We start from the raw sequence: 12,330 nt of genomic DNA, 5'->3' as shown, positions 1-12,330 counted from the left end.
ATGTATAGAAGATCAAACAATATCTTACAGCTATGTATAGGAAGACCAAACAATATCTAACAGCTATGTATAGGAAGACTAAATAATATCTAACAGCTATGTATAGGAAGACCAAACAATATCTAACAGCTATCTATAGGAAGTCCAAACAATATCTAACAGCTATGTATAGGAAGACCAAACAATATCTAACAGCTATGTATAGAAAGACCAAACAATATCTAACAGCTATGTGTAGGAAGACCAAACAATATCTTACAGCTATGTATAGGAAGACCAAACAATATTTTTCAGCTATGTATAGGAAGACCAAACAATATCTAACAGCTATCTATAGGAAGTCCAAACTTATGCTGCACCGAACAACTCCAAGTACAATAAAAACAACAGCAACATAGAGACCGTGTTAGCTAATTAATGTCAACAAGTTAATTTCTGATTAAGGCTTACAAATTAGAAGAAAAAAGTATAAAAAGTAATATGAAAACGTAGTTTTTCAAGACTAACAGAATTCTGAATATAGTTCATTAAAAAGGCTTAGTTATAGTTAAGGAAAATATGATCGGAAAACTAAAGTGAAAAGGCTTAGTTATAGTTAAGGAAATATTATCGGAAAACTAAAGTGAAAAGGCTTAGTTATAGTTAAGGAAATATTATCGGAAAACTAAAGTGAAAAGGCTTAGTTATAGTTAAGGAAATATGATCGGAAAACTAAAGTGAAAAGGCTTAGTTATAGTTAAGGAAAATATGATCGGAAAACTAAAGTGAAAAGACTTAGTTCTTAATTAATTTTCTGGTGCGATAAGCCTATATAACTGAGCTTGCAAGGAATTTTTTTGGGGGGTTGACTTGTTAATGTTTAAGTAGATGAGTACAGCAGTGAACGTATACGATAGTGGGATTGGTCTTTATGCCTGTTCCTGTGAATTTCTGATTGGGCGAACTATTTCGTTTGAAACGTCCCTCGTTACTACCTAAACTACAAACTCTTTTCGTTTGAAACGTCCCTCCCTCGTTACTACCTAAAGTACAAACTTTTCGTTTGAAACGTCCCTCGTTACTATCTATAAAGTACAAACTATTTTCGTTTGAAACGTCCCTCGTTACTACTTAAAGTACAAACTATTTTCATTTGAAACGTCCCTCGTTACTACTTAAAGTACAAACTATTTTCATTTGAAACGTCCCTCGTTACTACTTAAAGTACAAACTCTTTTCATTTGAAACGTCCCTCGTTACTACCTAAGGTACAAACTGTTTTCGTTTGAAACGTCCCTCGTTACTACGTAAAGTACAAACTGTTTTCGTTTGAAACGTTCCTCGTTACTACCTAAGGTACAAACTCTTTTCGTTTGAAACGTCCCTCGTTACTACTAAAGTACAAACTCTCTTCGTTTGAAACGTCCCTCGTTACTACCTATAAAGTACAAACTCTTTTCGTTTTGTACACATAACAACTTGTGTTGTATCGTGTCTAGAGTAAGAAACGTTGAAGTTTTATACACGTAACGACTTGTGTTGGTAGGGTTGAGAACGTGACTTAGTTTCCATGTGAAGTTTTCAGTAAAACAGGTGAACAGCTATGATGTAGTTTGTTTTTTCTTGCTTGTTGCTATATGCTTTAGAAACGTATATTGGTTTAATTTAGTTCCAATATTTTATACCTTCCAAAGATTGACAAACCGTTTTCGTTGCTTGAATGTACGTCTCTGTTTTCTATTTAATCTTGTTTTTCCACACACACCCATAAGAATATTTCTCTACTCACTTATTTTTCTGAGGAGTAGCCATATAATCCCTCCCCCCTCCTATCTCTTTTCTCTATTCAATAACGTCTCTTTTTTTTTTTGTCTGTTTGATGTTAATCTTTTCTTCTGTTTTACGGGTATAGTTGTCCTTGCTTATAATTACTTTTCACCACATGGAAAGCTGAAGAGTGACAGATAGTGTACCGAGACAGCTAATTAGGCTGTCGGACGATGTTCTGTGTACCTTCATTCGCCCTACCGCTGGAGAGTCAGGTTAGAAATGTGTACCGTCTTTGTCACCACCCGCCATATTAGGGTCAACACGACAGCAAGATAAACGCCACGTGTAAGTGTTGTCTCGCCCCGATCTTGCCGTCCACGGCTCATTTACGAGGGGCGAGGAAGAACCGACTTGTCCTTTTGCACCGACCCGTCCAGCGACCGCAGTAAGAACTTGCAAGAAACGAAATATGTTACAGCAAAGAACCTTCATGGTAGATGGAGCTGTGATCGTCATTATGTAACTCTGCGTTTTATATGTTTGTTTGTTATTAAGCACAAAGCTACACAATGGGCTATCTGTGCTCTGCCCACCACGGGTATCGAAACCCGGATTTAGCGTTGTAAGTCCGCAGACATACCGCTGTACCACTGGGGGGCCGTTTTATATGAAGAAGAAGATAATTATTTTACGTTATCTAATAGGTTCTTTTTTTTACGGTTTCATCACAGGAGTTTAAATTATTTTACGTTATCTAATAGGTTCTTTTTTTTTTACGGTTTCATCACAGGAGTTTAAATTATTTTACGTTATCTAATAGGTTCTTTTTTTTACGGTTTCATCACAGGAGTTTAAATTATTTTACGTTATCTAATAGTTTCTTTTTTTTTTACGGTTTCATCACAGGAGTTTATTTCATGCTGAAAATTTCCTCGGTCTTAAGAACAAAAACGTCGCTACATATCTACAAAATCTGTTCCTATTATATATATATATATAGAGAGAGAGAGATGGTTTTCTTTATCAATTGTTTGTTTGTTTGTAATTAAGCACCAAGCTACACAATGGGCTATCTGTGCTCTGCCCACTACGGGTATCGAAACCCGGATTCTACCGTTGTAAGTCCGCAGACATACCGCTGTGCCACTGGGGGGCTTCTTGATCAACACTTCTACAGAATTTATAGGCCTGACATGATCTAGTGATTAAGGTGCTCGACCTAACAATCTTTGGGTCGCGGTTTCGATACCAGTCACCGAACATGTTCGCTTTTTCGGCTGTGACGGTCAATCCCACTACTCGTTGATAAAGAGTAGCCGAAGAGTTGGCGGTGGGTGGGGTTTACTAGTTGATAGACTCAAATTCAACAAAGGCAAACTAAAATTTATAAGAAAAGTATACCTAAAAGCAAGGTTAGTGGGCCAACTTATAACCCGTGTACATATATGCTACTGTTAAATATACGAGAGTGATTTATTCTGATTAATTGTTATGAAGTACTTGTTATAACCCTTTTTATGGGGATTTTCACGTGAAACGAGAGGGCTGCTGGGGTACTGAAGGCTACGGTTGGCTGCCGCTATACGCATCCCAGCAGGCGGTACCAACGCTTATCACACATGGATGCTCACCCGAACTTTGGATAGGGGTGTTCCGCTCTACGCATCAAACGCAGAACTAAAGAAAACTAGACACAGAAGCTCACGTGCTAGTCTCATCTTCCCTCCTTGCTCTCTACACCAGGTTAACTAGATGCACTGGTCTTTGTTCATAGCGAACAAATCAGAGACCACCATCTCTATCTTCTGTCTTTCCACTTCGGCTTGTCATGTCTCCATCTGTCTCTGTCCCTCATCTGACTCTTTCTTTACTTCTTTTGTTCTTTTTCGTCAGCTTGATTTCTTCTTCCATTATCTCTCTCTCTCCCTCTGGTGTCTTTCTGTTTTATTGTATTTTTTTGTCGTTTACAGGCTTTGTTGCCATACACTTTGTATATTAGCTTACTCTACGCCTTTACCATCGAAACAGAGGAAATATTTATATAAATACATATTCCCAAGATTACAGGTACACAATCTTACATATACGTTTTGGACCGAGCGTGGCCTAGAGGTTAGCATGGTGGACCGACGGTTCATGTTTCGCGTTCCATTGCCATAAGATCGCGCTTCACACTTTGGGGGTCATGGGTGAGTTATAAAACTGTCCGGAAAATCCCACTATTTCTTCAGAAAATGTTTACAGTGGACTAGTTGTCTTCACTATAACCGGTCAGTTGAAAATATGGGACGACTAGCGCAGAATGGCCCTTACTTAACTCAGTACGGACATCCGAAACAAATAATGGCTGACTTTTTTTTTTCTCCATTAAATGTCTCCCATTTTTTTACGCCATCACTTTTGTACTCCCCTTTGTTCTCGTTATGTTCATCTTCGTTTCTGTTATAAACGCGTTTTTTTTATATTTTTACTTCGCGAGTTCTGACTCCAAAACCATCTATCGAAGGGTGTCCACACCAGATGTATACGTTTGCAGGTTGTCGTTTCCATTGATTTATCTCCTTCGCGAAGCTTTTAATCAAGTATTTTATGTATCTGGTCTCTGAACATCTCGTTTTTCTCTTAAATGTTTTTTCTCCCCCAAGACGAGTTCAATTTTCTCGAAACAAAGATTTTTTTCCCCCTCGTCTGTCAACGGGAACCTTTAATCTTTGTGTTATCTTTGTCTTTCCACGGAAGCCTAATAAAACGTCCCAGTTTTTGAGGTACTTGTATATAAACAAACCAGTTACTCGAATCGCACGTGCTTAGTAGCTCGAGTTGGCTTGCTTGTCACTTCGAACATATCAGAATGGTGAAGAATGACACATTAAGAAAAGTGACTACGTTTACTGCGATTTTCTTGCAGGGGTTTTGTCAACCTCGTGTTCTTCTTTTGACAAATAATACTTAATCCAGCTTGTATATGTATACTTTAGAAGTTATTTATTGTGTTACTTTTGATTATGAGCAGAGTATGACGTAACCGTTCTTGTTCTCGGTTGGAGAAAAGGTATTTGTAAATGTTGAAACTGAAACCTTAAACTCTATTTACTTTCGTGAAACTAAATAGTATCCATCTTCTTTTATTATGGAGTTATGTAGTCAGTTTGGTTCATCTGTTTGTAATATACAAAACTGGACACCGTATTCTTATTCTTAGGAAGCCGTTCAAGCCATTTTTTTTTATTTTATCTAATGTAGTAAAACTACATTAGTAAGGAGTCCTGTTTTCTGACAGTACTGGACAGTAAATCTTTGTTAATGAGGAGTTCTGCTTTCTGACAGTACTGGACAGTAAAACTGCATTAGTATGGAGTCCTGCTTTCTGACAGTACTGGACAGTAAATCTTTGTTAATAAGGAGTTCTGCTTTCTGACAGTACTAGACAGTAAATCTTTGTTAATGAGGAGTTCTGCTTTCTGACAGTACTGGACAGTAAATCTTTGTTAATAAGGAGTTCTGCTTTCTGACAGTACTGGATAGTAAAACTTCATTAGTAATGAGCCCTGTTTTCTGACAGTACTGGACAGTAAAACTTCATTAGTAAGGAGTCCTACTTTCTGACTGTATTAGACATTATGAATTGGTATGCTAGAGTTAGATAATTGTTGATGACGTTTTTTTGTGAAATTAAGTCTTATAACTTTGTGATTTTATTTTTCACCGTGTGAAATGTGTTTCATACTTTATTGATTTATGATGTCCATCAACAGCCCAGCTCTTACAGTGAAGATTTTTTGAGCACGTAGAGAGAGGATCACCTCATTTTGATTGGAAATACGTTGACAGTTGGAGAACATACATGTTTACGATTTTTTTTTCTTTATCAGCATAGATACCATTTTTGTTTCAAATGAACTTCTTGTGTGATTTTACAGATAACCCAACTAAAGATTGACAACAATCCTTCTTGTGTGATTTTACAGATAACCCAACTAAAGATTGGCAACAATCCTTCTTGTGTGATTTTACAGATAACCCAACTTAAGATTGACAACAATCCTTCTTGTGTGATTTTACAGATAACCCAACTAAAGATTGACAACAATCCTTCTTGTGTGATTTTACAGATAACCCAACTAAAGATTGACAACAATCCTTCTTGTGTGATTTTACAGATAACCCAACTAAAGATTGACAACAATCCTTTTGCAAAGGGATTTCGGGACAGTGGAGCGGGAAAGCGAGAAAAGAAGTGAGAAACGTTTTATTAATATGTAATATATCTTTATTAGCAGGACATACACACCCACGCATGAATATTGTTTATATATGTAATCAATAGATAAAGGATCTGGCAAATCACTGAGAATCGAACATTTTGTTTTATTGAAGTCTAAACGATAAAATATTGCTGAAAAATGATTTTGTTGATAAAACGCGTGTTTTCACACAAGTCTTCTCTATTGCCTTTATCTATACGGTATAACTCTGAGCTTATGAAGTGTATCTCGTACACAAACTTACATAACCCTAAACAGAAGTTTTGAACGTATTAGATTGAATAACCCTAAACAGAAGCGTTGTGGAAGTATTAGTTTATATAACCCTAAACAGACGAGTTGTGGAAGTATTAATTTACATAACCCTAAACAGACGAGTTGTGGAAGTATTAGTTTATATAACCCTAAACAGAAGAGTTGTGGAAGTATTAGTTTACATAACCCTAAATAGACGAGTTGTGGAAGTATTAGTTTACATAACCCTAAACAGAAGAGTTGTGGAAGTATTAGTTTACATAACCCTCAACAGAAGCGTTGTAGAAGTATTAGTTCATATAACCCTAAACAGAAGAGTTGTGGAAGTATTAGTTTGACATACACATGTAAGTTGGTTGGCATACACATGTAATTGGTTGACACATACACATGAATAGTTCACGAAAAGCTCAAATTGTGTTTTACTCGCTGAAAAACTGAGCAAAAGACAAAAATCTGAAAATTGTCTATATCTCTGTTTGGGACCTACAAATATTATCCTTGTACTAAATCCCATGTAAATTAGTTAAAATATGGTCGAGTAATTGACCCCAAATCCCCAAATTATACTTTTTGTAACCTCTGACCCCCCTAGAAAGCCTCAAAGTAGCCAAATACAACTTCTTTTTTTTTATGTCAATGTGTTGGACGCATGAAATATTTGTGCCAATTTTCATATTGATTGCTGCAGATATAACCGCACAGAAGCCCAAAATATAAATGTTTTAGTTGTGTGACCTTTTACCCCGTAAAATCCTTTAAAAGGCTTAAATAAAATAAAAATAAAAAAGACATCTGGGCGTGTTGAACCAAATTTCAAGTCAATCCGCCGAGAAATGAAGGAATGGCGGTTTGGGAGAAGAAGAAACAATAGAAAAACAGTGTGTGTGTGGAGACGAAATTGGGCATAACGTCTTGTATGAAGTCTTTTAGTCAAGGACGATGTTTAATAACAATATTGGACTAATAGATTCCCAAAGATACCAAAGCTTTTCGATTCCTTTTTCATCGTTAATCAAAGTTTATAGATTAGTTTTGAATGATGGCTGTTGTGAGTGTGATTTTTATATTATAGTTGGTACAATAGCAACAACTAAAAAACAAAAAGCAGGAAGATTGATGTTTCAAAATATAGCTAACTTTTCTCCAAAAATAAACGTTTTGAAATCGTTTAAGACAGAGTTAGGAAATAGTCTGGCCAGTGGATATTTTAACCTTATAATTCTTCTACTAACCCAATTGTTTTTTTTTGTTTTTCTGACCCACATATGAACTTACTTCCCACAATCAGCGTATACTAAAATTACGGATACACTGTTCACTTGGTTTTGTTTCCGAATTGGAAGAGCGACCTTTCCCGCGCTCACCAAGATCTTGTCCAACGAAATTTTTATATCAACTATTTCCACTCGTGTTGGAGATATTTACGTGTAAACCTGATCATTTTGAAGTTTCGAAAAGTAATATTACACACACAGCGACATCTAGTGTACCTTAAAACTATTAAAAGCGACAAATTGGAATGGCTCATTCAAACACAGCGAGTAAGTTAGTTAGTGTTCACTTTGGGATCTCTGAAAACAGTTAGTTTCCAAACTGCTTTCACCCTGTTTACACAGACGACACCTAGTCGGTATCGAACATCACGCTGCCCACTTATTATACACAATTTATAGAACACCCAAATACAAACCCGTACCTTTGAACACTTTCATTTCTTTTGTTGGGTTTGTTTGAATGCGTCAGGGTTTTGGGTCTTTTTTGGACGTTTGTAGTAACTTTATAACGATTGTAGTAGCTTAATAGTGATTGTAGTAACTTTATAGCGATTGTAGTAACTTTATAACGATTGTAGTAGCTTTTATAGCGATTGTAGTAACTTTATAGCGATTGTAGTAACTTTATAACGATTGTAGTAGCTTTATAGCGATTGTAGTAACTTTATAGCGATTCACACAGAAGCTAAAATGTGATACTGTTGAATATTCAGAAATTGTTCTAAAATTCTTTACACATTCTCCCCACCACCACCACCCTGAAGAAGCTAGCTTGACAGGTAACATATTCCTAGCTATGTGTCACTTTGTTTCATTTTAGAAATTCCCACATACGTTTTAGAACAAAGTTTGAAAGTTGACCTGAACGCACTGTCACATTGTCAGGCAAGTTCGTTTTGGATTATTCGTTAAAATAAAGCGAGGGGGAGAATGTACGGCCAGTCCACTTAAGGATAACGCAGGCTTTTCATTTCTTCGGTTTTAAGAGAGATTCTACTTATTAGTTTTCTCGTACGCCAACAGTACTTCTCGTGTCTCTAGTACTTTGTTCAAAACACAAAAACTAAAGCGCCCGACAAGGCCAGGTGGATAGGGCGCTCGACTCGCAATGTGGCAATGGCCTGAACACTCAAAAAATTGTTCCCTAGAATCTGCGGGTCGTGGGTTCGAATCCCCGTACCACCAAACATGCTCGCCCTATCAGCCGTGAGGGCGTTATAATGTGACGGTCAATCCCACTATTCGTTGGTAAAAGAGTAGCCAAAAGTTGGCGATGGATGGTGAAGACTAGCTAGCTGCCTTCCCTCTAGTCTTACACTGCTAAATTAGGGACGGCTAGCGCAGATAGCCCTCGTGTTACTTTACGCGAAATTCAAAACAAGCAAACAAAAACTGAATATTTACAGCACTGAGCTAACTAGCTGACTTTAATAATCAATCAACAATTCCAGCAACCTACTCTCGCCTACATCACATTTTTTATACTTTCAAATCAATTCTTGAACCTTCAAGAAAGTTCCAGGCGTTAAGCTACGCACTCAATGTGTGACGTCAACAACACTTCTGGCGTCTAAGTAACCGAGTAACAAAACAAAACAAAACAACACGTTAGGCTTAGCTCCTATGATGTCAGATAGATATAGGAATACTCCCAAAGTATACCTAAATGTGGATTTTATGTTTGATACAATATAATAACAGTAACTTTCAATAAGCCAGTCTTCAACTGCCTTTTTATATCTATAGTGAAATATGCGTGTGAAGCTAAATACAATCTTTTTTTACCACTTAATCCGTGGGCGTCCGCAGGGGGGCAAGAGGAGGCACTTACTCTCCCTGGAAAATGGGAAACACAATTCTTTATTTACTCATTCAGCATATATATATATGAATTTTTTATTCAATTCACAATTTCACGCCCCCCCCCCCCCAGTGGCACAGCGGTATGTCTGCGGACTTGCAACGCTAGAATTCGGGTTTCGATACCCGTAGTGGGCAGAGCAAAGATAGCCCATTGTACAGCTTTGTACTTAATTACAAACAATCACACTTTTCACACTACTTTGTACACCCCCCCCCCGGAAAACCTTTGCCCCTTCCTGAAAAGATTTCTGCGGACGCCCATGGCTTAATCGATAATTCTATAATATTGCTAAAGACCGATATGTAACATACTCAAAATCAGTGTTATTATTATTATAAATTTACCATTCGATCAGTTATCTTGAACTATTAAACGATATTATTTATTTGAATTAACGTATAGTTCATCAACGTCTTGAACTATGAAAATGACTAATTGTTTCAATAATATACAACTAGCAAGTGGGGGGGGGAATCAATTTATAAATGGACCATATGATAGCATTTATTTATTTCAGCCCTCAAAACTCTCCCCCCTCCAGGCGACACGAAATACTGTTGAACCAACCACAGCCTCAGTTACCAGCAGCTGAAAGTAATTCAGCCCGAAACAAGGGAAGTTCTGAGCATGTTGATAATTCCAGCGATGATGAGGAACGATTGGACGTAGGGGGCTCTGCAGACATGAGACCAGAGTTAACATCGCTTTCGTCAGCTACTTTAGGCATCGAAGAAGGTTAGTTTATTTAGTAGTTTATATATTATTCATTTTAGTGAAGAAACAACTGAGTTGTTTACTTACAAATTACACTAAATATAATGTTTGGGAACATGAAAGTTTCATATTTTGGACTATCAAATTCCAAATACAACGGACTTCTCTCGTGCACAGAAGATTACACGTGACCAGGAATAATTCTAGTATCAAGTACCCTAATTTCCAACAGCCCATAATATGTCTTTTCTTAAATTCCCGATATTTTGACATCTTGCATATACCTCGACGCTATTAGTTTCCTTTCAGAGAGCCCCCTAGTGGCCCAGCGGTATGTCTGCGGACTTACAACGCTAGAGCCCGGGTTTCGATACCGTTGGTGGGCAGAGCGCAGAAAGCTCAGTGTGTAGCTTTGTGCTTAACTACAAAGAAATCTTTCAGAGAATGCTGGGTGGATCGTGACACATATCCAAATGATTGCCAGATATTTTGGTGAATTTAATCAAACTTTATAAGTTAATGTTAAGTTTATATTTTATTTATTTTTTGCAGATGCTAGTCCCCGACATGATAGTAATAAAGAAATTGAACGACTATCATCTACTCCAAAGCCTGAAGATCATCATCATAACGACAGTAGATGTACTAGCGTGTCATCTTCAACCAAATCCTTTGCCTTTGATAATCGCCTGCAGCCCAAGCCTTGTGAGGAGGGATTCTCTCTTTTACATGACAAACAAGCTGTTACTCAAACAGGACCAAACGTCACCATGGGTCCGGGCTTGCCCCATACTCATTTCTTGCCCTATTTGTACTCACCTGCCCTCTATTCTCAGTTATTCTTTCCGCCCAATTCTAATACAATCGCCCAGCTTTATCCGCTGCTAGCCAACAGTTACCAGGGTCTAGCTGAATTTAATTCACGTCTCCGCCACCAACATCGATTTTCACCTTATCCTGCCCCCCACACCAATCCATCTCCCCTCGGTGCTCACTGTCTAGCCGAAACCGGCCCTCCGCATCATCATCATCATCGATCTCTTCTACATCTAAAGTCTAAGACCACCACGACATCATCGTCACAAAGTTCACCAATACAGGAAACCTCTACTCATTCCAACTCTGACGGAAGTGGCACTACTGCAGAAGTTTCGTGTGAACTGAAAAACATCGAAAACATGGTGTACGGTTTGGAGCGTCGACAAGAGCAACTAGTCATGGAAACTTTGATAACATTGCCCGATAAAGGACAGTAGCGACACATTCGACAACCCAGACTCTGCTTTTGTATGATTGTCCATCACGAATGTAGGCTCGGAGAGAAATGATGGAGATAGTAATTCCGTTCTCACTCTTTCACGAGTGACTGTATAAAGAAAGATATCAAACTGTGTCTGTCTGTTTTAAAATCTGATGTAGACAACTCAAAACTAGCTCAAACCAAAGAGAACAAAACGGTCTTTAGTTTCGTGTTCAACAAGGCCATAGTATTTTAACCTAAACGCGAACTGTGGCGACCAACATTCACTTACGTGATGGAAAACGGGAGTTGTTATGGAAATTAAAAATAATTTTTAACTATGGTGTTATTGTAGCCTTGAGGACAACTGAAGCCAGTAATGATTTAAACTAATAAGACCTACAGCTAACATATTCTTTCTGGCGCTACAGTAGCTGCATCAAGCAATATATTTGACGCCATCTTGCCTGTTTTCCCTTAGAAACCGTCACTGTTAGTTTGCATAACCTTCCGCTGTCACGTTTACGAGTTGGCGTGAAACACGTTGGCTTACTGGACTGTGGCCTAATGATATAGGTGTGTAGTGGGATTTTTCAGAAATGATCGGACCTTTTTTTTTCAGGCGGATGGATATAATGGTAAACAACACTATCAGTTGTCGGACTAGTCACCGCTCATCATAACGTGTTTGTTTGCAATATGATCGTGTGATACTTTACTATGTATTGCCTAATAACACTTGAAAGTCGTCGTGGGTCAGTTACTTGCCGTTCATTACTTGTCAAATTTCTCCTACATCATAAACGGTAAAGTTTCATGAGTTCATTAAAAGTAGGCCTAACAACATCATGGAAGTTGTTGTAGATTAACTGCTTTGTATTAGTTGTCAAACATCTCCAACGTCGTGAACTGCAAAGTTGTTTGAGCTCATCAAAAATGGGCCTGTCAATATATTTTCTTTTAAGC

General features: G+C 37.7%; 1 protein-coding gene across 1 annotated transcript in view; it reads left to right on the top strand.

Annotated features, from left to right (window-relative positions):
* LOC106470929 (optomotor-blind protein-like) overlaps positions 1-11,816 on the top strand; it is a gene marked incomplete at its 5' end in the record, with an annotated part of 31,657 nt that extends 19,841 nt beyond the window's left edge. Inside the window, 3 exons of the mRNA XM_022399579.1 lie at positions 5,910-5,986; positions 9,928-10,145; positions 10,677-11,816. Of these exons, the coding sequence (XP_022255287.1) occupies positions 5,910-5,986; positions 9,928-10,145; positions 10,677-11,380 (999 nt within the window). The remainder of the gene's footprint in view (positions 1-5,909; positions 5,987-9,927; positions 10,146-10,676) is intronic.
* Positions 11,817-12,330: the final 514 nt, after the last annotated feature.

This window comes from Limulus polyphemus, unplaced genomic scaffold (assembly GCF_000517525.1).
Source record: "Limulus polyphemus unplaced genomic scaffold, Limulus_polyphemus-2.1.2 Scaffold4300, whole genome shotgun sequence".
Classification (NCBI taxonomy): domain Eukaryota; kingdom Metazoa; phylum Arthropoda; class Merostomata; order Xiphosura; family Limulidae; genus Limulus; species Limulus polyphemus.
This window is presented reverse-complemented; position numbering and strand designations above follow the sequence as displayed.